The 27,753-nt window shown below is 64.5% G+C and overlaps 4 protein-coding genes across 10 annotated transcripts in view; 2 read left to right on the forward strand and 2 right to left on the reverse strand.

The window, feature by feature from the left end:
- Positions 1 to 86: 86 nt before the first annotated feature.
- On the reverse strand, positions 87 to 1,179 carry MRPL54 (mitochondrial ribosomal protein L54). Its single transcript, XM_063357869.1, has 3 exons — positions 1,048 to 1,179; positions 650 to 806; positions 87 to 342 (listed from the first exon to the last, which is right to left on the reverse strand). Exons 1-3 carry the CDS (start codon positions 1,121 to 1,123, stop codon positions 210 to 212), a joined length of 366 nt encoding a protein of 121 aa, XP_063213939.1. The 5' UTR covers positions 1,124 to 1,179; the 3' UTR covers positions 87 to 209.
- A 17-nt stretch (positions 1,180 to 1,196) lies between these two features.
- APBA3 (amyloid beta precursor protein binding family A member 3) lies at positions 1,197 to 8,204 on the forward strand. 2 transcript variants are annotated; one of them, XM_063357871.1, is made up of 10 exons: positions 1,197 to 2,408; positions 2,800 to 2,839; positions 3,287 to 3,432; positions 3,601 to 3,687; positions 4,273 to 4,431; positions 4,773 to 4,967; positions 5,172 to 5,384; positions 6,015 to 6,134; positions 6,924 to 7,064; positions 7,199 to 8,204. In XM_063357871.1, the coding sequence occupies exons 1-10, from the start codon at positions 1,335 to 1,337 to the stop codon at positions 7,268 to 7,270; spliced, it is 2,247 nt and encodes a 748-aa protein (XP_063213941.1). In that variant the 5' UTR covers positions 1,197 to 1,334; the 3' UTR covers positions 7,271 to 8,204. The 2 variants fall into 2 exon arrangements, with proteins under 2 accessions (XP_063213941.1, XP_063213943.1); XM_063357873.1 differs by having other exon boundaries at positions 4,788 to 4,967.
- A 125-nt stretch (positions 8,205 to 8,329) lies between these two features.
- On the reverse strand, positions 8,330 to 21,512 carry TJP3 (tight junction protein 3). The gene is made up of 21 exons (XM_063357870.1): positions 20,441 to 21,512; positions 19,888 to 19,993; positions 15,999 to 16,187; positions 15,789 to 15,913; positions 15,473 to 15,575; positions 14,834 to 15,284; positions 14,443 to 14,546; positions 13,295 to 13,457; positions 13,116 to 13,206; positions 12,804 to 12,868; positions 12,572 to 12,650; positions 12,280 to 12,436; positions 11,809 to 11,917; positions 11,145 to 11,364; positions 10,614 to 10,810; positions 10,314 to 10,409; positions 9,938 to 10,008; positions 9,511 to 9,822; positions 9,167 to 9,391; positions 8,876 to 8,919; positions 8,330 to 8,741 (listed from the first exon to the last, which is right to left on the reverse strand). The coding sequence occupies exons 1-21, from the start codon at positions 20,656 to 20,658 to the stop codon at positions 8,642 to 8,644; spliced, it is 3,225 nt and encodes a 1,074-aa protein (XP_063213940.1). The 5' UTR covers positions 20,659 to 21,512; the 3' UTR covers positions 8,330 to 8,641.
- A 165-nt stretch (positions 21,513 to 21,677) lies between these two features.
- PIP5K1C (phosphatidylinositol-4-phosphate 5-kinase type 1 gamma) overlaps positions 21,678 to 27,753 on the forward strand; it is a 52,929-nt gene continuing 46,853 nt past the window's right edge. For all 6 annotated transcript variants that reach the window (XM_063357716.1, XM_063357714.1, XM_063357720.1 and 3 more), the window contains exon 1: positions 21,678 to 21,849. In XM_063357716.1, the coding sequence (XP_063213786.1) occupies positions 21,750 to 21,849 (100 nt within the window). In that variant the 5' untranslated portion in view covers positions 21,678 to 21,749. The remainder of the gene's footprint in view (positions 21,850 to 27,753) is intronic.

Genomic DNA, 27,753 nt, shown 5'->3' on the forward strand with positions numbered 1-27,753 from the left:
TCACCAGCCCGGGCCCGGCCTGAGGAGGGATGTGCACCGAGCTCGCTGAGGGCCTGGGTTTGCCGCAGCCTCCGCAACAGGTATCATCAGCCTCACAGAGATTTATTACGAGTTTACAGCAAGAAGAAGAGACCGAAGGCAGGAGCTGGTCCCAGCGCCACCCATGCTGGCACTCAGGGTGGCCCCCGCGCCCCGAGCTCTGCCAGCGCCTACAGCTTCTTGCCCTTCTTCAGCCTGTTGCGCTGCCACGTGTTGTACTTCCGCAGGCGCCTCCAATACTCCATCGATTCGGGGTCCAGCTCCTCCAGCTTCTTGGGGGGGCCCAGGTGGATCTTGAAGAGCCTGGGGGCGAACACAGACGACGTGAGGCCGCAGCAGGGAGGGCAAAGGGACAAGCGCGGGACGGACCGACAGACGTGGCCAGGACGCACAGATTCCTCACCCACCGCATCCACGGTGCTGCCTGCCCTCCTCCCACGGCCCGGGCGGAAGGTCTCTGGGCTGCAGAGAGGCAGTTTTCCTCCGCCCTGAACAGTTCTGTCTCTCCTACACCGGTCTGTGCCTCGGGGATGGCACCTCTGTAGAGACGGGCCCCCCCGGAGGGACCCCCCCCTTCCGCACACAGACCGGGCAGCTGGGCACTACCTACCAGTCGGGGTACTCGGAGTCGGGCTTCAGGGCCACCTCCGGGCCCTCCTTGAAGTAATTGACCCCCATGGCGTGGGTGGTGAGCATGACGGGGTCCGTGCACACCTCCGGGCCCTGCAGCCCCTCCTTCGGCACGTTCTTGCCCTTGGACTTCACGGCTGCGGGGACAAGGGCACGGTCAAGGCCGGGGATGTGACGGGGGGCGGAGATGCCGGGAGGGGAACGGACGGGAGCAGGGGCACGGGCGGGGTGCAGCAGCACCGGGGCCGGGGGACACGGGGCGAGGAGGGGACCAGGCCGCCACCAGGGAAGGCTCGGGGACCGCGGGGGGACTGGGGACCGCGAGACGGCGCCGGGGCCGGGGGCGCCATGGGGGCCAGGCGGCGGGACGAGGCTCACCGGGCTTCTTGGCGTATCCGCGGGCCGTGCCCGGCAACGCCGCCCGAGCCACCCGCAGCAGCACCGGGGCCGCCATGCCGGGCGCCGCGGGGCACGCCGGGAGGGGCCGCCACCGGCCCGCGCATGCGCGGCGGCGCCCGGAAGCGGAAGCGGCGGAAGCGGCAGCAGCGGGACCGTCCCCTCCCGGGGCGGCGGCGGCGAGAGAGTTCGCCCGGCCCGGCCCGGCTCCGGGGGGAGAGCCGGTGCCGGCGGAGTTGCCCCTGGCGCCCCCGGGCTGGAGCCAGGCCATGGAGAGCAGCATGGATTTCCAGGCGGCTGCGCCCTCCCCCCCCGGCGTCGGTAACGAGGAGGCCCCGGAGCCGCCGGCCATGGACACGGAGGAAGAGTCCGTGGTGCGGCCCGGCGCCCCTGCGCGCCGGGGGGGTGCCGGGCAGCCGGGGAGCCCCCGCCTTGTCACCCTGCGCCCCGCGCGGGACCGGCCCGCCCCCGAGGGCCGGGGGAGGGCTCTAGGGCCCGGCTCGGGGCCTGCTTCAGCCTCGGACCTCGGAGGGGGAGCGGGCGGACAAGCTGAGCTTTGCCGAGCCTCGGGCAGAGAGACGGACGAGGAGGCAGGGGCTGCGGGGCCGCGGGGCTCCGATGGCTGGAAACCCAGTGCCGAGAGCACCCCTCGGGGCGCAGGACACCCCCGAGCCCCCAGCAGCGGCGACCCGACAGTCATGGAGCTGGATGAGTCCCCCGAGGATGCAGAGGACGAACCCTTGGAGATCCAGGGCTTGCTGGCCCAGCTCGAGACCCTCGACCCCAACCTCTGCGACCGCTCGCCCGCCTCAGAGCAGGGTCCGCTGCCCTCCACGAGCGCTGGCACGGCCCCTCTGGCGGGCACGGCCCCACAGCAGGCCCAGCGGAGCTCTGGGCAGTGTCAGGACAAGTGCCGGCCCTGCCCGCTGCATGTGGCAACAGGCCGGGGCCTGGAGACACGGCCCTGCTGTGCCCAGCACTCGCCCTGCTCCCGGCCCTGCCACGGCCTGCTCTTTGCTGAGGCTGACCGGGAGGACTTGCTGAGCCTCCTGTGCTACGAGGGGGGGCTGCCTGAGGCCAGCGCCGAGACACCCTTGGCCCGCTCCGATGTCCTGGCCGGGACCAACCTGGAGATGCTGCAGGCTCAGGAGGAACCAGCCACTGCAGAGACACCTGAAGGGCTGGGGAGACCGGAGAGCTTGGAGGAAGGATCTTCCGATGGCTTGTATTATCAAGAGGGGCTCTGCGAGGGCAATCGGGACGGTTCCCCGGAGCCGGCCTGGGTGACCCTGCCTCCCACTCCAGCCCCAGAGGCAGAGCAGCCACCACAAGGCAGCGTGACTGTGAGTGCATCGCGCACGGGCTGCAGCGAGCCAGGACATGCCCCTTGGCTCTGCTCCCTCGTGGGGTTTTGGGTGGTGGCAGACAGGAGCCAGGGATTTCTTTTCCTCGGGTCTTACAGAGCTTCATGCTGTTGGGGTGCCCAGGCAAGACCCTCGGTACTGGCTTTGGCTCCTGCTTCTCTAAACGTGGGGGGATACTTGCACTTGTCTGATCCAAGCATGCCTGCAAACAGCCTCCAGCCCTAGGACCTGCATCCCTCCCGCCCCGCCAGCCTCAGGACACGCTGCCCTCCCTGTCCTGGTGCTCCAAGGGCAGCCTGGCCACAGGATGGGCAGGCTGAATCCGTGGGATCCCAGCCAGAGCCTCACCCGCTCTCTCATTGCTTTGCAGAACAGGGAACCTCCATCCTCCTGCCCGGCCTTCAAAGAGGGTGAGTTGCTTCAGTGCTTGAGCAGCAAAAGCACCCAGGAGTCCTGACCCACTGCCTCCTGCCCAGACCCCAAATGCAGCAGGGTGGCGAGGGATCGCAGCTGGGGAGGGAGCACCTGGCTCTGTGCCCATGTGGCTGCAGACTCCGTGTGGCTCATTCGATCCCAGCTGACCCTTTGCGTTTGCAAATGCGGGTGCTTCAGGGATCAGGGAGGGGGACTGCTCAGGCTTGGGAAGGGAGAAAGAGGGATGCCAGGGTGTGCTGGAGGGAAGGGGGAAGCAGCCCTGGGGTCAGAGTTGGTCCCCTGGTGATGCCAGGAGCCTCTCTCCCAAGTGCTGAGCTCCTTTGCCGTGTATAGGAATGCAGCTAATGGGCAGCAGGAGTTGGTACCCCCAGTTTTCAGAGGTGGGGGGACCAGCTTCTACTTAGTCCCTCCCGATGCCTCAGTTCCAGGCCCTTGTGACCCAGAGGATCTGCTGGATGGTGTGATTTTTGGGGCAAAGTACCTGGGCTCCACGCAGCTGGTCTCAGAGAGGAACCCCCCAACCAGCGTCCGCATGGCACAGGCCCAGGAGGCGGTGGACAGGATCAAGGTGCAGGAGGGTAGGGGGGCACGACTGCCACTGGCCTGGCCCAGCCTGGCCCCTCGTGGGTGTGGGGCAGCGCTCCGGACCTGCCCAGGGGGACCTCCTGCCGTGGGGCAGGGACCCAGAGGAGTCCTAGCAGCAGCAGTGACCTCTCCTGCGTGCTTTGTTCTGCAGGCACCGGAGGGGGAGTCCCAGCCTATGACAGAGGTGGATCTGTTTGTCTCCACACAGAGGATCAAGGTGCTCACGGCTGACACGCAGGTGAGTGGGGAACAGGAGCACCCACGTGGCTTTGGGGCTGCTGAAACCTTCCTCTTTGGCCTTGGGATCTCTGCTTTGCACCCATGCCAGTGGGGTCATGACCAAGGATGGCCTGCGGGCCAGGACACGCATCTGGGAGGAGACATGTCACTCTGCAGCCATCCCACGCAGGCGTGTTGTGTCCCTCGGCTGTCTGTGTGGCTCCACGAGGCTTCTCATGCAAACTGCATGTCATGGGAGCTGCTGGGTTTCCAGACCAAGCTCCAGGGAACCCAGGCTTGAAATTTCTGTAGCTCTCTACCTCAGGATTAGCTGCTGCTTTATAGTAAGAGGGAAGAGCTGTCTTTTCCCCAGCAGCACCCAGGGACACGGATGAGTCCTTGATCAAAGGAGCTGTTTGTATCTTTTAGTGTAGACGTGGTTTCTGCCCGGCGTGTGCCAGGCGTTTCGGCTGTGTCCCAGCATGGTGGCATTTAAACCCAAACCCTTCCTGCTCATGACAGTGCCTGGCTGGCTCGCAGGCTGCCCATGGAGTCTGTTGGGCCAGGGAGGGCTGAATGTTTCTGCCCGTGTCCCCCTTGCCAGGAGGCCATGATGGATCACTCCCTCCAGACCATCTCCTACATCGCCGACATCGGCTCCCTTGTGGTGCTCATGGCGCGCCGGAAACTGCCTCAGCGGTCGGAGGTGGCAGAGGAGAAGCGGCTCTACAAGATGATCTGCCACGTCTTCCACTCAGCTGATGTGAGGCGACACGCAAGTCCCTCGGGAGGGGAGGGTGGCGTTTGGGTCCTGGGCCCCATCCTGCTGTCATGACAGGGTGCTCCGGATGTCCATGCTGGGGGCTCCCAACTAGCACAGAGAGCAGGAAGGAGCCCAGCCTTAGCACCTCTGCCACATAGAGGGGCCCAGCAGAAAAGGGGGGAGGACTGGCGCTGTAAAGGGGCCCATTCAGGCAGGGGAGGAGCCGGGATGCCCTGGAGCTCCCAAGGCACAGCGCTTGTGCTGGGCTTTGCAGGGCCCTGGCAGCTGTTGACTCCACTTTGGTCATGAGACCGTTGGCCCTGAGCCGTGGGCACGAACAGCCCATCTTTCCCCAGGCCCAGATCATCGCTCAGGCCATCGGGCAGGCGTTCGGCGTGGCCTACCAGCGCTTCCTGGAGGCCAACAGCATCGACCCGAGCGAGCTGAGCCCTCGCCAGTACAGCCGTGCCCTGGAGGACCAGGAGCAATACAACGCAGAGCTGACCCATTTCTCCCGGCAGGAGAACTGCAAGGACGTAAGAGCTGCTTTGGAAGGGTGGGGACAGTATGGGGTACCCGCTGGCACCTCTGTTGTTCCCTCCACAGCTCCCTGAGCAGCCGAGCTGCTCCTTATAAAACTGGGCCCCATCCCAGCTGGCTGAGCCCAGGACACCCGTGCTGGGGCCGGGATGCGTGTCCCATGACTCTGTTGACCGTAACCCATCTGTGCCCCGCAACAGGTCTGCATCCGGAAGCAGAAGGGGGAGATCTTGGGCATCGCCATCGTGGAGTCAGGCTGGGGCTCCATCCTGCCCACAGTGGTCATCGCCAACCTGATGCACGGGGGCCCCGCGGAGAGGTCGGGCGAGCTGAGCATCGGGGACCGCCTCATGTCCGTCAACGGGACGAGCCTGGTGGGGCTGCCCCTCGCCACCTGCCAGAGCATCATCCGGGTGAGCCGGGGCTGGCTGCGGCCGGGGCGGCCTCCTGCCTCCACCCTGGCAGGAGGGTGAGTGCTGGCAGAGACAGGGACTGGCCTGAATGCGCCCAGGAGTGTCTGTAATGCCGGCGTCCCCCCGGTGCTCCCAGCTTGGGGGCAGATGGGTGGTAGGAGGCCGTGGGGGACAGAGGGGGCAGGAGTGCGGGGGGCCATACCCATCCCGTGGGCTCTGACAGTCCCTGCTCTGAGTGCTTGGGAGGAAGGGATGCGATAAGGCAGGGACAAAGCTGGGGACTAAACTTGCTGTGGCAGGGTGCAGGCAGGGCCCTGCCCGAGGAGGAGAGTGGGTGAGGAGGCTGGCACCTGTCCGGGAGGGAACCTGTTGCATCTTCTTATCTCCGAGGCAGGAAGGAGCTGAAAGCAAGGACAGTGTGGCCTCAGGGGCAGAGTGGAACGCTTAGAACTGGATTTATAAGTTCTCTCTGAATTTGAACATGGCAATATCCCTGTGTGTGACTCAGTTTGCCCATTGAAAACAAGTTGCTAATCTTCATCCCTCCCATGAGCAACGTGACTGCGTTGCCTCTCTCAGCCATGCCGAATACCTCTCCAAACTCTGACAAAGCCCCATCCCATCTTCCAGGAGCTGAAGCACCAGACAGAGGTGATGCTGAACATCGTGCACTGTCCCCCTGTCACCACGGCTGTCATCCGGCGCCCCGACTCCAAGTACCAACTGGGCTTCTGTGTTGAGAACGGCGTGGTGAGTGCCCACGGGGCTGGGAGCAGAGCCAGGCCGGGGTCAGGCGAGGACTGCAGCCACCCGTCTGGCAGAGGGACACACGGTTCTGGCTGTGTCCGCATGGAGGAGCACACAGCTTCAGAGTTCCTTCTGCCTGCCAGCGCTGAGGTTTCACAGAAGTCTGCTTTGCAAAAGGCTCTCTGTAGCCCTCCTGCAGCACGGGTGGTTGAATCAGTCTCCCTAATGCTCCTTAGCTATTTGCTTTTGGGGTGGTGGTTTCTTCCTGCCTTTCTTGGCGTGACCTTAGTGACATGTTGCTGTCTCCGGTGCCCCAGACACTCCTTGCTCTGGGCTCCACAGTGGCTGCGTTTGAAAGGCGGAGAGGAGCATTTTCAGGACCCGCAGGAGCTGATGGGGTGGGTGGGCAGCGGGGGGGTGGCACGGCTGTATGCTCCCAATAGTATTGGAGATGCAGTTACTCCACACACGCGCAGGAGCTGCCGCTGCAGGGAAAAGCTTGATGGAAGCAGGAGGGTTCGCTGGGTGCATGGGGGGAGCTGAGCTCTCCGTCAGCAGGGGAACAACACCTGGGGGCTGCCCATGCCCTGCAGCTCAGCACATTGCTCTGGTGGCAGCGACGCAAAGGGACAGCCCTGCCCTCGCTGTGTGCCCATGGGCTGGAGGAGACAGTGCCCGAGTCCAGAGCTCTTGCCAGGAGCCCGCACGGATGAGAGGGTTTGGGGTGGTGGTTGCACGTGGCCCTGAGCTGTGGGCACAGCTCTGATCTTACCAGCGCTCCCTGCTCCCCAGATCTGCAGCCTGATGCGTGGGGGCATCGCAGAGAGAGGTGGCATCCGCGTGGGGCACCGCATCATTGAGATCAATGGGCAGAGCGTGGTGGCAACGCCCCACGAGAAGATCATCCAGATCCTCACGCAGGCGGTCAGCGAGGTGAGCCGGGCCCGGGCTGGGTGATGGCCAGGGTCCCTGTGCCACGAGGCAGCTGCGGCTGCGCACAGAGCAGGCAGGGCTCCTTCCAGCCCGGGGTTTGGCGTCTCCCAACTGATCGGTGCGTCTCTGCCTAGGTCCACATCAAGACCATGCCGGCCTCCACATACCGCTTACTGACCGGGCAGGAGCAGCCCATCTTCCTCTGAGCCGCTGCCCGTGCCCGGCTGTCGCTGCGTGCCTGGGGCCGGGCAGGAGTGAGCCCGCGGCCACAAGGGCAGGACAGGCTCTGCCACCTGCCCCAGCGCCCTCGTCGGAGCCCTCTGGTCCCCAGCAGGGTCTAATTCTGCACCTCTTCCGTTTTACTCAGGACACAGTGGGAGACTCTGAGGGTCTGATACCCGGCTTGAGCGGTGTCAGAACCTATGGTGCCACAGTGCGGGCACCTCCTCCCCCTCCATTCACCCCTCCCTGCCTCATAGTGCCTGCATGGTGCCTGTTCTGCTCCTTCACAGGGTCCCTTGCCTTGGCCTGGTGCTGGCAGGAGGAGAGGGGACCCTGCGTGAAAGGTCACCCCATCCAAGTCACTGCAGATAGTGCTTTTACACTCACCGACGGTGCCTTTCCCCATGTGGGGGTGGTGCTGGAAGCACAGCTCTGGAGGTTGCCCCAGCACGGCCCCGGGGGGGCGCTGACCCTGCGCGCCAGTGTGTGGGTGCAGACTGGCACCCCCGAGGGAGAGCCGGCAGCTCCCAGACTCAGCCTTAGGGGCAGCAGCACCCTTGACACCTGCTCCTCCTCCCTGGCTTTGCCAGGGGCCTGTCGTGGGTACAAACGACCTCCGTTGTTAGACCTGTTGCACCGAGCTGGGAAACTACCTCTGCTTTTCCCTAGTGCTGCCTCTGACCGCTCTGCACGCACAGGCCTGCTGGGGCCCCGGGCTGTCTCAGGGCTGTCCCTCGGCACGGCGAAAGGGAACACGGCACTACGCCCTGGGGAGCTTGGGGTCATGAGCCCCAGGGACAAGCCACTGGTGCTACTGTCTTTTGATGAGTGGGTCTCTGGCTCCCTACGGCCGAGGCAGCGCTGACCTGACTTTGCCCGTGTGCTCGGTTGATGTAAAAATAAAAAAGTTTTAGGGAAGGTGGGAGGCTGTGTTTCAGGAGCCCTGGCTGGGCTGCAGCAGAGGGGGCTCAGCTCTGGGCCACGTGCCCTGAGCCTGCTGCGGTGCCAGATGTTGGCACAACCCGAGCCTGATTCCCGCACCGATGCCTCTCACCAGGCAGGGCCTCTGGGTCCAGCAAGGCCACCTGGCTGCATGGGATTCCCCCGCGTGCTGCCACCCAGCACTCACGGAAACAGCCCATCTTCATCAAACCGTCCCTTTTATTCCAGCAGCAGAGGACGCGGCCAAAAGGGGGAAGGAGGCACTCAGTGGGGAGGGGTACAGCAGGATTAGTCCCAACCCAGCCTGGCTGTGGGGTGCTGCGTGGCACTACCTGGGCTGTCACATGGACCCCGTGGCACGGGGCTGGCCCAAGGGGGCCGGCTGCCCAGTGGGACAGGGACCAGTGGTGCTGCTACACGTCTGTAGCTGGGCCCCACTCGTAGCCTTCCTCCTGGTCTGAGTCGTCCCTGGCTCGTGTGAACCTCCTCTTCACAGCGTCGCGCTCGTATTCCCTGGGGGACGAGAAGCTGCAGTGACACCTCTGCGGGTGGCAGAGACAGTCCCCTGGCAGGCAGGGGCAAAGCTGACACGGAAGCCCGCGCAGGCGCTGCCCCAGCCCCGGGGCTGGCCCTGGTGCGCAGCGTACCTGATGCTGTCGTAGCACTGGCCCTGCTGCTGCTGCTCGGTCGCCTGGGAAAGGACAGAGAGACGGGGGGGTCAGAGGTAGGGGCAGGATTTGTGCCCCACCCAGCCCGGGGCTGGGCTGCGTCCCCGCAATGGGGAGCCAGAGCTAGGCGTGGATGTGCAGCTGGACCCGGCAGCAGCTGGAGGTGACACCCTGCCTGTGCCACAGGGGACAGGAATTAGCCCCCGTAGGTAGGCGCTGTGCCACCCTCCTCTGCCCCACCAGCCCCTCATACCAGTATGGGGGACCCACCTGCTCTCTCAGGCCGTGGCCTGGGGACGTCTGCACTGGCTCGGAGGAGCGGGCCAGCCCAGGCTGGTCATAGGCGTCCTCCACCTCGCCGTCAGTGTAGGCGCCCGTCTCACCGTCCGTGTCGTCGTAGTCGCTGTTGGCGTGACTGTCGCAGGTCAGGTAGCCCGAGGCCGCCGCGCTTGGTGGGTTCAGCAGATCCAGACTGTCCTCCAGTGCCACATCTGCCTGTGGGGTGGGGACCCCAGGTGTGTGTGTGGGGGGGGGAACGGGTGCGTGGCTCCGTCACCTGCCTGGCTGCCACCCCGGCAGGTTGAGCCTTGCCACAGGGACCCCATGCCCCATACCTGCTCCACCGCCGTCCAAACAGGCTGGCTCTGCTGAGTCCTGATGATGTCCTTGATCGCCTCGTACCAAGCATTGCCGCTGCCGCTGAGGCTGACGGTGGCGGTGAAGAGGTGGCTGCAGTACTTCTTCATCTTGCTGGCCTGAGCGTAGAGGCGCCGGGAGCTCTTTCTGGAGTCGGGCGCCAGCCACTGGCGCATGGCCTTGATGCCCTGCCGGCTCTCAGGCTCACAAAACACCACCACCGGGTAGTACTGCACGTAGTTGAGGCGCTCCACAGCCGAGGGCGTGATGTCCAACAGGGCATGCTTGTTCTGGGGGAGGGCATGGCCATCAGTCCCGCTGGGGACAGGGACAGAAGCCGTGGGCTCCCCCCCAGGCCCAGGCCCTGGCCCGCCTGGCTACAAGGACACAGGGACGGTCTCTCACCTTTTCTGCAATCTGCCGCACTGAGTCCAATTTGATGACCTTGGATGAAGCCCCATCTCGGGCCACGCTCGCTGCAGGACATGAAGACACGGCGTGAGAGGGGCTGAGGGAGACGTGGCATCTCTGCCAGCCCCAGGCTGGGTCTGGCTGTGTCCTGCCCCGGGGCTGTGTCCCTCAAGGGGGGGACATGCCTGGGGCCTGGCTGGTCTCATGATGCCTGGGGAGAGGGTGAATGAGTCCAGGAAGGTGTTGGGGTGTCACGGGGAGGGGGCAATGAGGCAGGATTGGGACAGCCGCAGGTGAAGAGCTCCCACAGGTCCTGGACACAGGGTCTGGCTGCCGGATACGATTTCTACCTGGCGTGGGGGGCACTTACGGGCAATCTCGAACAGCTCAGGCAGCTCCGTGCTCAGCTTCTGCATGGCAATGTCTGCGATGGGGCCCAGGATCACCACCGGCCGCTTGAAGCTGGCTGTGGGCAGAAGACAGACGCGCTCAGAGAGGCTGGGGGCAAAGGCAGAGCTCGCAGCACCCGGGCATCCAGCCCCGCTCCTCGAGGTGCCTGTGGGCCTGGGACTTGCCCCGCTCTTCCCGCTAGCACCCACAGCGGGGCAGCCCTGGGGCCCATGTCCCCTGGGTGGCTCTGGGCGACTGGGGACACAGCCCTAGTGCCCACCTTCCTTCAGGGCCACCCTCTCGTATGGCGGGTAGTGGCCCTGCTTTGTGAGGGCAGACAGGTCCTCCCGGCTCTTCCGCAGCATCTTCTTGGCACCCCGCAGGCCCCGCAGCTTCCAAAACTCGGCCCGTGCCCCAGAGGGGTTGGCACCAGACGTGGCTTTCAGCACCGACTCCAGGCTGGCGATCTGCTCGGCCCTAGGAGGGAAAAGGGCTCAGGACCTGGAACCTCCGGATTTACCCCCCGCTTTGTCTCTCCAGGCTCCAAGGGGAGGGGTGGAATCCAGCGTCCCTGCTCAGTGGCACAGCCAGATGAGGCTGTGGTAGCCTTCTCCCTGTGGGACCTTGGACAACCAGAGCATCAACTGCCCCATCACCCCTGAGAAGGGATTTCACCATCTCACACGTCCCGCTGCTGCTCCATCAGCCCTTGCCCTGCTTCTTAGTGGGCCCACCATCCATGTCCCCATCTCACCGGGGAGCCATCCCCTGGTTCTGCTCATCCTGGGGCCATTCCTGGCTCCATCGTTACCTGCTCTGGTTGGGGATGATGCCCTTGTCCTGCTCCTGCAGGTCCCTGCCCATGCGCACAGCCAGCCAGCTCCCCAGCCTGCCCCGGTACATGGTGTCCAGCACATGGAAGACATCCCCACGGACGAAGCTGAGCCCCGACGGCGTGTCCTTCTCGAAATCAAAGTGCGTCCGGATGTAGAATGAGTCACCCACGTTGGACGAGATCATCTTCCTGTAAACTGGAGCCCAGGGTGAGAGGGACCATCAGGGGAAGGGGTGGCTGAGGAGGAAGATGCTGAAGAAATTTGGGAAGGAGCTGGGCTGGGCCGGGAGCCTCCAGAGTAGCCCTTGCTGCTAAGGAGGGTGCTGGGAACACCTTTTCCTCCCATGGCGTGCTCAGGCATGCCGGGGAGAGCAGGACCTGACCCCCCAGCACACACTGGCCTCTCCGGGCTGAGCCGTGGTGCCAGAAAGCCCCCGTGCTCCAGGATGCCAAGGCACAAACAGGGCCAGGACAGTCTGGTCCCCTCCCATCGTCTCTCCGGAGGAGGGGGGTGCAGGGAAGAAGGACCACCCCGCGGGGGCAGGAAGAGCCATGGCAAGTCCGGCAGCTCTGATGCTTGCTCGGAAGAGACAAGAGGATGGAGAGGCACAAGCCCAGGATGAGGCCGGTCGTCACTCACTGTCCTGCTTGCTCTGCGTCCGCAGCGTGATGTCCTCGCCCGGCGGCAGCCTCATGAGGAACTCCACAGCCTCCTCACGGGTCAGGTTCTGGAAACTGGTGTCGTTCACCTGCCACGGAAAAGCACTTAGACACGGCCCCAACGGTGAGATGGAGGACCCAGTGGGGGTCCCAGGCACAGCAGTGCCCAGGGCAGGGTGGGAGACGGAACTGGTCCCTGTGACCCAAGTGCCTGCCACGACCTCTGGGAGCCCTGGGGAGGACCCCGCGGGTGTTGGCATGGTGCTGGAGACGGGACCGTCCCCTCGGAGCCAGCCCAATGGGTTCAGACCACGGACACCAGCACCGACCCAGCACCGACCCAAAATGATGCCCAGCAGGAGAAATCCAACCCCTGGGGCGTATCAGACCCAAGAGGGATGGGGCCAGTCCGGGTGCAGCAACGTTCGGAGCCGTTCCCAGTCCCATGTACCTGCAGGATCTGGTCCCCTTCCCGGACACCCTGGCTGTCGGCCGGGCTCCCCTCCTGCACGCTTGACACGAAGATGCCCACGTCGTTCCCACCGGCCAGCCGCAGCCCGACGCTCTTGGCCTTCACGAAGTGCACAACCCTGGAGTCAGCGCTGTACCTGCCACGGGGGAAGCCATGGTCAGCCCAGCAGTGACATGCCAGGGACAGCACAGGGGGTCACCGGCCCTGTGACCCCAACCCCGCGGCGGAGCAGGTCCCCGTCTCCCCTTCCCACCGCCTCTCCCAGACGTACCCGTCCTTGCGGGCAGCTCGGGCAGCGGGGCTGGTGTGGGGGCTGTGGTAGCCATCACCCTCCACAGCTTCCAGCAGGTCTGCAGGGAAGAAGGGCTGGTCCAGGAGGCTGCGCCACTGCCAGGGCAGCCGAGGCACGGGGAGACCTGGCACGGCTCTGCCAGGGGGATGGGGACAGCAGAGACACCCCCTCAGAGCCATTAACTCTCCCAGCCTGATCTGAGCTCACTCACCAGGGCCCCGAGCATCGTCCACGACCGTGTCAGCCGCAGGGTCCCTGTTCGATCGTCTCCTCTCCCTGGAACAAAGTTGGGGCAGGATTTAGGCAGGTCACGGGGGCAGGTGCTGGATGGGCATGGGCAGGCAGTGCCAAGAGGGCAGCGGGGACAGTGGAACAAGCTGGGGACGGAATGGCAGTCCCACCTCCAGGGTGAACTGGCTCCGGGATGGAGGAGAACCAGCCCCTCCAGAGAGACAGGGAACGTGGGGGACCTGGGGGATCTGATGGGGAAAAGAGGGGCTCGTGGGGACAGAGCGGCGCTTACGGCGGTGAATTCATCCTGGCAGCAGCTGGAAGTCGTGGGGAGGTCTCAGGGGACGGCGGATGGGACAGTTCAGAGTCAATGTCAGAGATATCTGCAGCAGCAGGAGGGAAGACGCATTAGTGACTGTCCAGTCCCTGGGCTGTGTATTTGGCCCCAGCCCCATCCCCGTGTCCCCTCACCATCCATCCGGGAGCTGTCGCTCTGGCTGTCTTCAACGTCAGCGATGTTGACCAGGAACTGCCGGTGGTCCCGGAGGACGAGCAAGGTCAGGGTCCCCTCCGTCCGCTCGATGAGCTGCTGGGTTTCAGCCAGGGACATGTCCTCGCTGGCCACCCCATTGATCTGGAGGGGGCAGAGCAGGAGGCCTCAGCGCACTCGCTCCTGGGAAAGCCGCCCCCAGGAAAGCCCCGCTCGAATGGGATGCTCCGACTGCCGTCTTCCCGGTCCCTGCCCAGCCGCTCCAGCCCAGCCCCAGCTCCCGCAGCTTTGCCCATCCTGGCCCGTGTCCCCGTTCCTGGCTGCCTCCCAGTGGGGCCTCCTCCTACACAGAGGAAACAAATTAGCGAGGCTAATTAACTCCCACCTTTAGCTGCAGGGGGGCCCTGCACGGAGGCAGGAGCTGCAGAAACCCCCTCAGACGCTGCCTGAAGCGCAGTTTTACTTTGACCTTGGCCCAGCGCTGTCCTTCCACACACTGAACTGGCGCCGGGGGGTCAGGCCCCAAGTGGACAGTGGGGCTGCGATCTCCCCGAGGCACGGCAGCTTTTCCTGCCGGATTGCTGGGATTAAATCGCTCCTGTTTGTCCCAGAGTCGCTTTGGCCCCGGTTCCCAGCAGCCACGGGTGGGCCTGGCCCATGTGTGCAAATGAAGCGTCTCCCTCCCCTAATTCCTCTTCCCCAAATACTTTAAGCGTCGTTTCACCTGACATGCCCTGACCACCCCCGAGCTCCTTGGGCCGACCGCTCCCTCGGCAGGGACATGCACGCGCGGGAGGGGACCGCGTGCCGTGGGGAGAGCGGGGCAGGTGTCATCCCGCTGTGGCAGCGGGACAAGCCACCGTCGCTGGTTGAACGCCGTGGGGCTGCCTCAACCAGGCAGCTTTGGCACTGCAGGGAGCTGGTCCCCGAGGGCCCCCGCGGGGTCCCTGGTGACGGCTGGGGAGCCGGGGCAGGGCGCGGGCACCAGGCGGTGCTGCCTCCAGCCGAGCTGCCGTCCTTTGCAGGCAGCCGAGGGAAGCACCCTGGGTGACGCTGGCCAGGGATGAGCCACTGGAAGAGGGGAGGTGAGATCCGCAGTAAGGGCTGCGTGCCCCCTGGGCCCCCGTACCTTCAGGATGAGGTCTCCCTCCTGCAAAGAGCTGCCCTTCGCCGCCAGCCCGCTCTCCACTATGTGCTTGATGAAGAGCTGACTCCCCAGCTTCAGGCCATACTCTGCACCAGAGAGAGCCCTTGCCAGTGCCGGAGCCAGGCAGACGCAGGACCCCCTCAAGGTACCCCCTCGCCACCAGCCCCATGGCCCGCCCCAGCTCCCCATGGGGCACTAGCAAGCCCCAAAGCTGAGCACTGCAACCCCGGGCTGAGGCCAGGCAGGTTTGGTGCACCCAGCACGGCGTGCCCCAGACCCCGGCACCAACCCCGACATCGCCTCCTCCCCAGGGGGTGCACGGCCACAAACCAAGTGACAAGACCCAGGGACAGAGGGAGCGGGAGGGCCTCACCTTCGTTCTGCTTCTGCTTCACCAGGACCGATGTGATGGGCTTCATCGGCACATCCCGGCGCGGCAGCCGCTTGAAGCCCGACACCAGGGCCAGCCCATTGGTGTCCCCTTCGTGGCCAAAGCCATTGGTGGAGCGGTGCCGGCTGTAGCCCCTCCGATCCGAGCCAGGAGGGCTCTCCCTCCAGTGGCTGCTGTCCTGGCTTCGCCTCCGGCTCCGGGACGCTGGCTTGTGGTGGCGGCGGTCATCCTGGTGGTGGCCAGAACTTCTCTCGCTGGAGGAGTCCCCGTCATAGCCCCGGCTGTGGTCCAGGTCATCCCGGGAGCGGTGCAGGGCTGGACGCGCACCCTGCGACCCAAAGTCCTCGTCCGAGTCATAGCGCTGGGGCATGGTGGGGGATGCGGAGTGGCTCTTGCTCACGGGGAGCTGGACTTTCTTCGGTCTTTTCAGTGTCTGCAGGTGGAAAGTGAGAAGGAGAGGGTGGTGGGTGCAGCCGCCTCTGCCAGGAGGTGTTTCTACAGCACTTTCCAAGCCCCAGATGTGAACCCCGGGGGGTGTGGGACAGGAGAGCCGGATGGGGACAGGCACGATGCAGTTCCGTGCATGATGCCGGCCCCCATCCCGCCACAGGGCACACTCACGATGTTGGCAATCTTGCCGCAGGTTTTAAGTGTCTGGATGGCGAAGGAGGACGAGACGTTCTCCATGGAAAGGCCGTTCACCATCACGATGTGATCCTTCTTCCTGGGGGGAAGATGCAGCTGTGGCTCTGCCCCAGCCGCAGCCCCCAGCCGGGGGGAGCTGGCGGGGTGGCGGGGGCAGCCGTTGCCCCAGGAGGACCCCATCCCCCCGGGCAGGCAGCCGGGCTGGCCCTGTCCTAGCAGAAACGATACGCTGCCCTTCCCGTCCCCGCTGGCAGCGAGCACCCCCCACATCCCCACATCCCCGTACACTCACTGGAGCCGACCCACCGCCGGTCCCCCGGCCACCACATCTGAAACAACCACCGTTGTGTCCCCGGTCACCCTGTTGGGACGGTCCCGGCCTCCGGAGACAGCGAAGCCAAAGCCCCTGTGAGGGTCCTAGCGGGGACGGGCAGAGAGGGGTCAGGCAGAGTTGGCCCCACAGACCCCGTCCCCTCCTGCAGCCACCCTGGGCCACACTCACCTTGCTCAGCGTCACCGTGTGCTGCTCCCAGATCAGCATCTCCTCCATGGTGGGCACTCGCCAACGCAAACCAGGGGAGGTGACCGCAGCAGCCGGCCGGCGCAGCAGCCCCTGCCCAGCAGCCGGGGGCGCAGACCGGCTCCGGCTCCTCTTTGCAGCCGCTGGCCCCTTCCTCAATCCCACTTCAGGCTGCAACGAAGAGCAGAAGCAAAGCTGAGCCGCAGGCACCGGGGACACCCCCTGCGGTGCCTTGGCACCCACCGGGGCACCGAGACTCGCAGCTCTGTCACACCCCGGCTAACCCCACAGGGGAGTGGCTCCGAAACCCAGAGCTGCCTCCGTGCAGCACGAAATTCCCCACCTCGGGAGGTCCATCTCCGTCCCCTCGGATGTGAGTCCATGGAAGGGGAGGTTTTACGCAGGACAAGCAAGTCAGGACCCATCTCCAGGGCTGGGACCACCTGCCCATGCCGTCCTCATGGTCCCCTCCCTCCTCCCGGGAGCCAGCAGACCCCGGGACGCTGCTTCGGTGCCCTCCTGCCTGGCTGTTCTGGGCTCCGGCACAACGGCGGAGCCGGCAGCTCCGCTAACCACTTGGGGAGCAGCAGCGCCTCAGCATCAACTTTTGGTTTCCCTGGGTTTTCCCCCCAAATCCAACATTTTCCACTTAGGACAGGTAGGCCTGACCGACAGGGTGATGTTCCATCCGGGCAGAAATGCCTGGGGAGCGCCTCCACCAGCCCCTGGCTCCCTGGAGGAAACGTCAGCGTGAACCTGGAGAGACGCGGGATCCCTGCGTGGGGTGGGGGACAGCGGGCCAGAGCCTCCCGCGCCTTCCCATGGGGTGGGACGGGAAGGAGCCAGTTTGACCAGGGACTCCAAGGCTTATCCGTGCCATCGCACACGCCAAGGGAACCCCGGCGAGACCAGCAAATCATTCTCCAGGGCGATGGGGACGCGAAGGCCAACAGGCCGGCGCGATGCCACCACCACAACTGGGTCCTCACCCCTCCGACCGGCGCAGGGACCGGCGAGGACAGACCCACACCTATCGCCTGCTGAAATGTCCCCCCGGGGCCAGGCTGCCCCGGACGGCGCGTCCTGCTCCTGCCCCAGGGCTACCAGCGCCCATCCTGGGCCCACCCACGGCCACGGCTGAGGCTCGGGCACGGCACGGCCCACCGCGGGCACAAGGGGCCACGGCTGTGACGGTGCTGCTGATCTCCCCAGTGCTGATTGGCCGACAGCGCTGTCCCCTGGCACTGATTGGCCAGCAGCTCTGCCACGGCAGGACCCCGAGATCTGGTTGGCCGACGGCTCTGCGGGCTGCAATTGGTCGGCTGCTCTGCCGCAGTCGATCTCTCTGGTCTCTGATTGGCCAACAGTTCTGCCGTGGCATGTCTTCGGATTCTGATTGGCTGATATATGTACTGTGACGAGTCTCCCCAGGATCTGATTGGCCAATGACTCTGCTGTGGCAGATCTCCGGGGTCTCTCATTGCCCAATGGCTCTGCCACAGCAGACCTCCGGAGGCTCTGATTGGCCAATGGCTCTGCCGTGCCAGATCTCCGGGGTCTCTCATTGGCCAATGGCTCTGCCGTGGCAGATCTCCAGGGGCTCTGATTGGCCAATGGCTCTGCCGTGCCAGATCTCTGGGGTCTCTCATTGGCCAATGGCTCTGCCACAGCAGATCTCCGGGGTCTCTGATTGGCCAATGGCTCTGCCGTGGACGCAGCCCCCAGTTCTGGCCGCGCTGGCCCCACTGCCTGAGCACCCTGTCCCACAGCACCCACACGGCCCCGTGGTGCCCAAGGGCTCCGGGACCGCCATGCCAGGGGCCATGCTGGCTCCCCAACGCGGCTCGGCCACCCTCGAGCCCGGCCAGGGCCCCCCCACGTTGGCACCACGAGAAGCTGGAAACCACCACAGGCCCTTTGGGAATCAGCCGGGGGGCAGCTTCAGCGGGACCAGGGGGCAACCGAAACGAGCGCTGACGCCCCGTGGGCAATGCCATAGGCAATGCCAGGCTGGAATCCCGTGGGGAAGCTGGGGCCGGTGGTTGGCAGCCAGCCCTGGGGCAAGCATGGCGGCTCAGCCCCAGCATGGGGGCTTCCCGTGGCCAGCCCCCAGCTGGAGCTGCACCAAAGCAGCCGGCTGGGCCCCCAAAACGACACCCAGCCCACGACAGCCCCCGGGAGGGATGGTGTAATCATTCACCGGGGCTCAGAAATAGCCCCGTCCGGGCGGGCTGCGAGCCAGCGAGTGCGGAGGGCAGAGTCCGGGTTTCCACTCCGCGTCATGAGCTGCCAAAACCAGCCCGAGTGCCTGCCCCCCCCCCCACCGGTGGCCAACACGTGTGCCCAGGGGCTGGCTGGGGCTGAGCAGGACCGCGGTGTGGTGGCACCCATGGTCCTGTCCTGGTGTTGTAAGACCGATAACACACAGGAGACCCTGGCACAGCGGTGGGGTGGATTCCTGACAGTGAGCTGAACTGGCGTGTCCCGTCCCCGCCATGTCACCAGTGTCGGCTGGTCTGTGCTTACGGGCTCTCTGGATGCCCACAGGTGACACGGCATGAGCCACAGGTCCAAGGGACCCCGACTATGGGACACCCAGAGCATCACCTCCCCGGGGTGACAGCTCATCTGCGGTGCCAGAGCTGCTCCTGCTGCCACCCAACACAGCCCCTCGCTGTCCCCAGATGGCTCCCGCTGCTGTCCCATCACCAGGGTGCCACAGATCAGCCACGCACCCGCATCCCACTGCCACCCGTGGCTCGCCGTGGGCAGTGGCAGCCTGGGGCCGGGGGGCCAGTGTGGGGACAGCAGCAGCTCCCATCTCGCCAGCTGGCACAGGCACCACCCAGCGTGCCGCCAAGCCCCGGTCCTGTCCCCGGCGGCGGGGGGGGGGATAGACCTGGCGTAGGGCCTGTCCCGAGCCAAAGGCCAAGGCTGGCAGCCGGAGGAGCCGGCTCGGCCGGTTTCCGACAGAAACCAGCCCGCACCCGAAATGGCCCCGCCGGGAGAGGCAGTATCTGGGCAGAGCTGACCACGGCCCAGCCCAACGCGCCCGGCACTGGGCACCGGCAGCACGGGGAGCCCCCGCACGCCCCCACTCTGCCCCACGCACGCACCGTGGCCTTCACCTCCAGGGTTTTTAATGCCAAACGAAGCCGGGGCTGCACCAGGGCAGCTTGTCCCGCTGCAAGGTCCCTGATTCAGGGCTGTGCCTGGCCCCGGGGTGACACCGCCAGCAATGCCCACCGTGGGGACAGCAACTGGTGGGGGGTTATTTATTGGAAAGCCACACACCCTGCCCACCCCAGCCTTGCCCTGTGGCCATAACCTGTTACGGCCGTGGTCATTAGAACCATAACAACCCATAACATGTTTCCCAACCTCCCCACCGACGGGGGTCCTCAGTCTGGGGCCCCAAAGCCTTCCCGGGATCAGTGGGGTCCCTGCTCTCAGCCAGAGCTGCAAAACCGCTCGTCACCTGTCTGCTCCTGGCCGTGCAGGACCGGGGTCCCAGGTCCCCCCAGAAGCTCCTCTAACCCAACCCCACCCACATTGCAATGGGCTTATCCTGACCCCCCAGCTCTGGGAAAAGGGTCTCTGGAAGGTCTGACCCAGCCAGGGTGTAAATCAGTAGGATGGAGGCACCTCTTCCAGCCCTCAGGGCACAGAGCTGCAACATCAGGGTCCCAGGATCCCTCCCGGGGTGTCTCCCTGCCATCAGGACAGGACTCCAGGAGGGTCTCCGGGTCCTGGAGCCACCCAGGGAGGAACAAAGCGTGGTCGGTTCCCCAGGTGAAAGCAGGGCTGGGTCCCCATCCCCAAACAGGAATCGGGGCCATCAGATCCCGGGGGGACAGGGTCAGGCACTCACCGAGCCTCCGATCGGGATCAGACCAGGAAGGAGCTGAGCTCCGGGGCTGGTGGCAGTGGTGTCACTCCAGGGTGCCTTGCGTAACCCTTTGTGGGCCAGACGCTGCCTGCAAGAGGGAAGCAGGAGGAAGGGGGTCCCGGGGCAGCTTCCCAGGCACAGCAGGGGTCACAGGGGGCTGTCCCTGCTGTCCTCCATGGTGCTGGTGGCTCAGTCACGTCCACCCGCCCCCCACCCAGCCCCGGGCAGGGACAGGCTCACTAGATGCTGAGGGTGGCGGTGCCTGGGGAAGAGGGTCCTCCCCCCGAGCCTGGCCCTCTCCAAGGAGGTGGTGGGGGTCTGCGCCCACCTACACAGCCCTGGACCCCCAAACCCTCCCAACACCCCTGCTCGGGAGTCCACCGGGGGACCAAATGGCTTCACCCAGTGCCCCAAGAGGGGCCAGGGACGGTGGCCAGCCTGGGGCTCCCGGTCCTGAGGGGGGTGTGGGGGCAAAGGTGACCCTGCTGATGGCTGCTTCCCCTTTCCTCCCTTTCCCCTTCCCTCTGCCCCCCACCTGGGGACCAGCCCCCCGTCATTCCTCCTTCCGCGGGGTCGCTGTCCTGTGGTGACAGAAACCAGCTCCACGCCTCGGCTCTCGATCCAGGCTGCCACTCCCGGCCGGGGTCGGTGCTGATGCCACAGCAGGTCACGGCCCGGCGGCGGGGCGGCGTGGGGGGACCAGTTCCTCCTGAACCCCCCGGCCACCAGCCACCACCCCGGGGCCGGAGCCATGGAGCCGCCGCTTTCCCCACCGCTCCTCACACCGGCACCAGGGGGCTCCTTCTAGCCGAAGCCCCCCACCAGCGCCGGGGGGAGGACGGAGAAGCTCCCGTCCGGGCGGCCGCCGCTTCCCCAGCCGCTGCCGGGCCACCGGCTGCCCTCCGCGCAGCGCCGCGGCCGGGAGCACCTGGGGCGGGGGGACGGCCACGCCGCCCACCAGCATCACCGGAGCTGCCGGCTCCTTCCCCGGCGGCGCCGCGGGCCGGGCCTGAGCGCCGGGCTGGCTCCCGGCCGGGGCTGCCGCTGCCCGTGACACATCTGGCCCCCGGGGCCGGGAGAACCGGCGGGGCCGGCCGGGGCTGACCCGCGCCCCGGGGCTTCCCCGGGTCCGGCCCGGCTGCGCGGCGCCACTAGATGGTGCCACTGGCGGGGCACTGGGGGGAGCCGGGGTGGGGAGCGGCGGCGGAGGCCCGGCCGCGAGGCCTCTCGGAGGGAGCGCGCCCGGTGCCCGGCGGCGGGGCGGGGCAGACCCGTCCCGGCGGCTTTGGCGGCTCCCGGGGAACCCAGGAGGGGAGACGGCGCACGGTCCCGGTCCCGGTCCCGGTCCCGCGCACGAGGCCGCACGCGGCACCGGGCCGAGCCCGCCCCCGCCGCCGGGGTCCCGCCCCCGCTGCCATGGCGACCGGCAGGCCGCGCCCCCTCTCTATGGTGCCTCCCGCCCGCTAGAGAGGACAGCGGCGGCCTCTCTCTCCGCCGCTCTATGGTGTGCGGGGCCCCGACCCCTCCCCGCGCCTTCCAGCGCGGGGTCCTCGTCCCACAGTGCACGGACTATCGCGACAGCCAAGCCACTACGTCGCGATTAATTCCGGCGGAAGGGGACAGCTCTACTTCCGGTGCTGGCCGCTGCCCCTTCCGCCCCGCCGCGCTGGGGCGGGTCTAGCCGCGGCGCCTCCCGCGCTCTATGGTCCCCGCCGTTCCCAGTCTCCTCAGCGGCGGCGGCCGGAGCCGGGAGCAGCGCGGCGGCGGCGGCGGCGGCGGCGGCGGCGGCGGCGGGGGGCCTGTCCTGCCCCGGGCCTGCCCTGCCCGCGGCCTGCGCGGCGGCCATGGAGCTGGAGGTGCCCGAGGAGGCGGAAGGCTCGGCCGTGGCGGGGGCCGGCGCCATCACCCCGGAGGCCGGCGTGGGGGGACTGGACGCGGCAGGAGGTAACGGGCTGCGGGTACCGGGCAGCCGCCGCCTCGGCCGGGCTCCGCGGCCTGGTCCCCTCCCCTGAGGGGCTGCTACCCCCCCGGGGGCCAAGAGTGGTTTAGCCCAACTCCCCCTACTCCCCCCCGGCTGGTCCAAGTGGTACCTCCCGGCCGGGCCCCGCGTTGTGCCCGGGGCGGGGGGTGGTCGGGGTGGTTCAGTCCAGCCCCCCCCCGAGTGTGCCACCCCCGGCCACCGCGTGGTCCCGTCCAACTGCCGCCCCCCCCCCCCCCCGGCACCCAGAATGGTTCCGCCCCGGGGCTGCCCCTCGGCCCGGGGCGGGTGTCCCTATCCTCGTCCCCCGCCCGCCCCGGGGTGTCCCGGGCCGGCGGCGGTGGGGGGCGGCGGCTGCGGCCCCCGGGGCAACGCGCAGGGCACCGGCCGGCCTGCCCGCCTCCGGGGCTGCTGCCCGCTACCGGCCCCGGGGGGGCTGCGGTACCCTGCACCCCCGGGAGCGGGGCACCCCGCCGCCGGAACAGGCACACGGCTGGCGAGCAGGGCCCCGGGCCGGGCTACCCTCTCGATGAGCCAGGCCGGGCCTCTGGTGTTCCCCGGGGCTCGGGCGGGGGGGGTGTTTGCTGGGGGCCGGCGGGCTGTTGCGGCGGCTCCCTGTGGTCCCGGGCAGGGCTGGAGCTGGCAGCCTTACACCAGGTTCCTTGGCTGGCAGGGTCAGCTCTGGGGGGCACCTGCCTCCACCGCTGTGCCTCATCATTTATAGCGCAATTAACAGCCTCAGAATCGCCAGCGTTAGCTGTGCGCGGGGGCCCCGCGCTGCTCTGGGGCTGACACGGTCCTTCGTGACCCCGACGCCGCGCTCCCGAACACCCGCCTGAGCCGCCGGTTTCTCCCGAGCCTGCGAGGAGGCCGCGGGGTTTTGGTTGTGCCGTGACAGCAATCTCATCTTCGGGCCCTTAAATGAGCATCGTTAGATCTCCTGTAAACCAACAAATTGCAGCGGTAGCTGTGATTATTTCAGAGATGTCATCCGCTGCCTTGGGGGGGCTGGATGTAACGTGTCACTTTTGGTAAGGTGCTGAGATTTAGGCAAGTGGCCCCGGCCTTTCTGCTTGGGTTCCTCGGTGCTGCAAGGACGATGGAGGGGCCAGCTGCGTGCTGCTTGCCTTTCCCCGGGCTGCCCGTGGCGTCCCCCCCTCAGACCTCTTTTTTGGGAGCGTGCTCCCAGCGCGGTGCGATGTGGCTGGTGGACTTCCAGCTTGTGATGCTGCGGGAGCAAAAGAGAGAACCTCTTGCCAATGAACAACTAAAATATTGTTTATCCTTCTCATTTCCCTGTCACCTTTCTGTTTTTTTAGGGAGCGTAGAGGGCTGTTGCGCGGCACAAGTCAAGGTGTGTGGAGGCTGTTGCTCAGGAGAGATTTAAGCAGGGACTGTGTGTTTTTCTTTCCTTTGCAAGTAAATCTGAGTTTACGAACCTGTAGACTGTCTCACCTTGTGCTGATAGTAAAAAAGATGAAACGGAGCCAGTAATCTCACCGATGCTTTGATTTTTTTTTTTTTTTTTTTGAGTCGAGTTGCTTACTCCTTGCTTGGATAGTGTCCAAATTGTGTCACTCGGTCTCAGCCGTGCCTGCAACTGGAGCTCCCGGGAGGGCTGGGGACAACGTGCACGACAGCTAACGAGTGTTTTCTGGAAGGGAACAAAGCCTGGGGGGACCGGAGATGGCCCTGGGTAGGCTGCGCGCGGAGGCACCCGCAGGCGGGGCAGAGAGGGGACGGCTGGCTGCCGGAGCACGTCCATGGCTCCGCGGTCCTCATTGCAGCAGATGGGAATGCCGCACGCCGGAGCGGTGTGCCCAGGAGCAGAGGGGGTTTGTGCAGAATGCCGCCCTGTTTTGTTGACTGTTTCGAAGCTGACGGCGAGAAATCCAATTTAGCGCGCGCAGCGCTGGTGCCTCTGTGGCTGTTTGGGGCAGCGGCGGAAGTGGTGAAGTGCTCGTGACCCACCTCTACAGGTGCTTCATCCCGCTCGCCTTAATGCTTGTGCCGGTGGTGAAGGATTACCGGTGCAGCTAAAATCTGCTCCTTTCTTTGCGCTCTTGCTAAACGAACGTGGCGGGGTTAATCCAGACTGTGGGTCGGGTCAGCAAAGACCTTCCCCGAGTGCTCGGTAAACATCGAGAGCAGAGTCCGTTGGGCTGGTGCAGGAGTAAAGCTGGATGGAGGGAGGAGAGGGGCTGAAAGTCAGGGGAGCCTTGGGGGTAGGTTGACTTAAGGCATGGAGAGTTTTCTGAAGGGAGCTTCTGGAAGCCTCATAACACACTTTGATGGAGAAAACCTCATTTAGGGCCAGAGCACTGTTTCATGCGTGAGCATACAGGCCCAATTTGGTCCCTTTCTGAGAACCCGGCTTTGAGTTTTTCAAAAGTTCTGTAACCGCTGTGGTTGAAGAGGGAGTTCCAAAAGCTGATGGGGACACGTGTGTGCGGTGCCTCCTTCCCCAAGTCCGCAGCCTCTTGCCCTGGGAGGGGGCTGCAGGGACTGTGAGGGACGGTTGGCCGGGTTTGGCACAGGTAGCGGAGCTGTTGGCAGGAGCGGAGGCACCGCGTGCGTGCGGGGTGGCACGTGAGCACTGGGATCGTTCAGGCTGGGGTGCCCCGATCCCAGAACCGGTTGGGTGAGGAGACACGCGTCACCACCCCTCTGCCTGGGTACAGCCTGGAGACAGGGCCTGGAAACCTCCAAAGGGGCTCGAGTTATTGGAGAGCTGTTGGTGGAGACCAGCTTTGCTACCAGTTTTGTACCATCTCCTTGCAAAGGTGGAAATTCTCAGCCCAGGGGGGAGGTAATGTTGATGTCCAACTTATTTCCATTTCTCGTGTCTCCTGTTAGATGGGTGGCACTCTGCCCATCATTTATGTCTTAGAGCCTGGGCAAAAACCTCCAAGGTGTTCTTCAGGGTTGAATTCCTCTGCTTTAGGGAGCTGAAGTGATTTTAACAGGTATTTATGCTCTTGTTCAACAGTTGTCTCGCTGTACCCAGAGCTGGAGATAGCCGGGTGGCGTTCCTGGCCCCGGCAGCGGTGCCGAGCGCGCTGGGTGCTGGCGGCACCTGTAAGGCCATCTGCAGAAAGCACTGGGAGAGCGCTGATTGCGACAGATGAAGAAGGGTATTGCAGCTCTTCCCTCTTTGCAGTGATAACTTTGAAGTGACTTTTGAAGTGTTGCCGGGAGCGATATTTTCAGTGCGGAGATTACAGATAAGAGAAGAATCCCACCCCGTGGGGCGCGAGCGGTTCGATCCATACCAGCGCGATGGAGAGGGAAATTGGAGAGGGCTTATCAGCTTGAGGAAAAATCAAACGTAAACATCATCCCCAGCATGATTATGGTTCACAGCTTAGTTGGATGTCACATGCCTCTTTCCCGTGAAATGGTGCTAGCGAGGATGATGGCAGAGGGAGTCAGCTAGGCAAAAACAGGCAGAAAAACACCCTGTGCCTTGAACTCCCAAAGACCCTGCAGTTACTTCACAGTCAATAAGTCACAGCTCAGCTGCAGGAAAGGAGGGAGGCAATGAAAATAGAACTCGGGCCGCTCTGGCAAATTAATTGTCCTTTAAGATGCGCATCGGCTGGAAACAAATAGGGAAGCTGGAATTACGGGGCCTGGGAGCTGTGAAGGGCAGTTTCTGTATGGCGGGGAGATCTGGGCACTGCCCCAAAGGGTGCTGGGCCCATCAGTATCAGTGTCAGGACAGGCTGGAGAACGAATCCTCAGCAACCCAGGACGAAGAATGATTAATCTAATTTTCATTAACTAGCATTTGGCATTGACCTGTATATAATAGGCCCGTTACGTCGCTGCTGGATCTGCGGCTGGCAGAGCTGCCGCTGCCGTGTCCCACTTGGGAAGCTCGCTGGGCCTCTCCAGAAGGGCTCCTCGGGGAATGACCTGAGTGGATTTAGTAGGAGCAGTGCGTAATTTGGGAACGATTATTGAAGTGATTCACTGACATGACCATTATGGGCTCTTGCCAGATGCACCATCTTATTAAATATGATTTTCCCATATAAGGTGGCTGCAGCCTGAAAAGCGGCAGCAGGAATTCCAGTATTTGCTTTCTTCACGAACCCATCTTTCAATCGCAGCCACTCGAGTCCACAAATAGATCCGTCGCGGCTGTGCGATACCCTGACAAAGGCTCGGAGAGCCCTTCTCGTCGCATGCTGCTTACATCTTTGTCACGTTTGGTTATTCCCGTTCCTCTTTTTGGGCTGCCAAACATATTCCTGTAGACCAGGATCAATCTACAGAGGCCTGGCAGGTGCCCCGCTCCCGACATGGATGCGGTACCCGCGTGCTCTCTGGGACCTCACAGGCACGAGGTCAGTTCCCCTCTGTGCCTGTGGGAACTGCAGGCGTTACGGGGGTGTAATTAACTTGGGACCCACAAGTCAGAAAACGTTGCACCTCTCGCACCGTGCTGGGGAACGTCAGAAGCGGAGTTGGAGGGGGAAGTGTTTCCAGCTCCCGGTGGAAGGAGGGTTTGGCTGTGTTTGGGTGGGAGTGACCTTCACCAGGCTGGTTTGCACGCTCCGCTCCCACCAGCAGCGCGGGGACGGAGCTGCTGGTCGCGTCGCTCACTGGAGATGCTCCCTCTCACAGCCTGGCTGCGGGAAAGCAGGAGCCATGGCGGGTCCTACCCTCCCCGGGCAGTCTGATCCCATGGGTGCGCCCTCCCTGATCCCCCCCCCGGAGCCCGCAGTGCCGGGGGAACGGGCAGGAGCAGGGGGGAGCGGAGCAGGATGCCGGTTTTGAGGCATGCTCTCTAGACCCTTGGAAGTTTAAAGCGGAGGCTTCGGCACCTCCTTTTCCTGAAGATGTATGTATGGGGAGAGGGGTGACTGTGTATGTTTGAATTCATAAATAACAACAGAAGAGCAGAAGAAGGCCTAGGCGGGGGGGGTTTGTTTCCCATTAAGTCTTTCCAGGTCTCTAACCAAAATTCCTGATAGTCCCCTTTGAATACAATTTGTGTAATAACCCAGTTGTCAGTGTCGCTTCCCTTCAGCGCTCTCCCAAGCTGTTGCCTTCCAGGCCTTCAAGCTGGGTCGCCTTGTGAATGTGCCCAAGAACAGAATCTCTTAGTCATGTCGGACTGGGCGTCTGATCACGTCCGTGGGGCTGGGCAGAAGCTATTTTTAAAGCATTATGCAGGTGCAAAGCCCTAGTGGTTTGGTGTGGGTTCCCAATAAGTAGCTGCTATCGGGGCGATACCTCCGTGTGGTATTTCGCTGTTTCTAAACCCATCTGTGGCTGGCGCAGAAACTCAAAGGAGCAAAATGTTGTCATTTTCTATAAGTCTTTGGCAAAGCAGAATTCCTGGCACGAGCGCCCTCTCTGTGTTTGTCGCCTGCTGATGGTGCGCCGTGTTCGTCCAACAAACAAGTGCAGCCGGTTGTGTTTTCCTCTAATGGGAAGGATGCCGTAATGGAAACGCGTGCTGTGCTGAGCCCCTGCCTGCGCCGGGCTGCGCGAGTGCACGCATGGCAACGGAACGGCAGGAGCGTGGCAGAGAGGTAAATCAAGGCACTGCGAGGGACTGGAAAGCAAAGGCCGTTCAGTGCTGAAATGAAACAACAGAAGCGCAAGAAAGAAGAAGGTCATGTAAAAAAAAAAAAAAAAAAAAAAAAAAAAAAAAAAAAAAAAAAACATGCAAACCGGTGGCCCCTGTGAAGGGAGTTTTGTCTTGATCCTTATCGGCACCGACCTTCTCGGCGGAGCAGCCTGGCGTTGCTCACCTCCCTGCCTGGGGAGCTGCGTGCCAAGGGGAAAAGCATCTGCTGGCGTTCCCAGGCTCTCCGCCTCCTCTCCAGATAACCACGGGCTGAGTCCCCGGGCGG

The sequence above is a fragment of the Chroicocephalus ridibundus genome, chromosome 22 (assembly GCF_963924245.1).
Source record: "Chroicocephalus ridibundus chromosome 22, bChrRid1.1, whole genome shotgun sequence".
In the NCBI taxonomy this organism is placed as follows: Eukaryota; Metazoa; Chordata; class Aves; order Charadriiformes; family Laridae; genus Chroicocephalus; species Chroicocephalus ridibundus.

Coding starts and splice junctions, on each gene's coding strand:
- MRPL54 (XM_063357869.1), bottom strand. CDS start 1,123: ATGGCGGCCCCGGTGCTGCTGCGGGTGGCTCGGGCGGCGTTGCCGGGC. Junction 807..1,047: donor CGGATACGCCAAGAAGCCCG/GTGAGCCTCGTC, acceptor TTGTCCCCGCAG/CCGTGAAGTCCAAGGGCAAG. Junction 343..649: donor GACTCCGAGTACCCCGACTG/GTAGGTAGTGCC, acceptor GTTCGCCCCCAG/GCTCTTCAAGATCCACCTGG.
- APBA3 (XM_063357871.1), top strand. CDS start 1,335: ATGGAGAGCAGCATGGATTTCCAGGCGGCTGCGCCCTCCCCCCCCGGC. Junction 2,409..2,799: donor CACCACAAGGCAGCGTGACT/GTGAGTGCATCG, acceptor ATTGCTTTGCAG/AACAGGGAACCTCCATCCTC. Junction 4,968..5,171: donor GGCAGGAGAACTGCAAGGAC/GTAAGAGCTGCT, acceptor GCCCCGCAACAG/GTCTGCATCCGGAAGCAGAA.
- TJP3 (XM_063357870.1), bottom strand. CDS start 20,658: ATGGCTCCGGCCCCGGGGTGGTGGCTGGTGGCCGGGGGGTTCAGGAGG. Junction 15,576..15,788: donor CCGGCGGTGGGTCGGCTCCA/GTGAGTGTACGG, acceptor TCTTCCCCCCAG/GAAGAAGGATCACATCGTGA. Junction 13,458..14,442: donor AGGGAGACCTCATCCTGAAG/GTACGGGGGCCC, acceptor TGCCCCCTCCAG/ATCAATGGGGTGGCCAGCGA.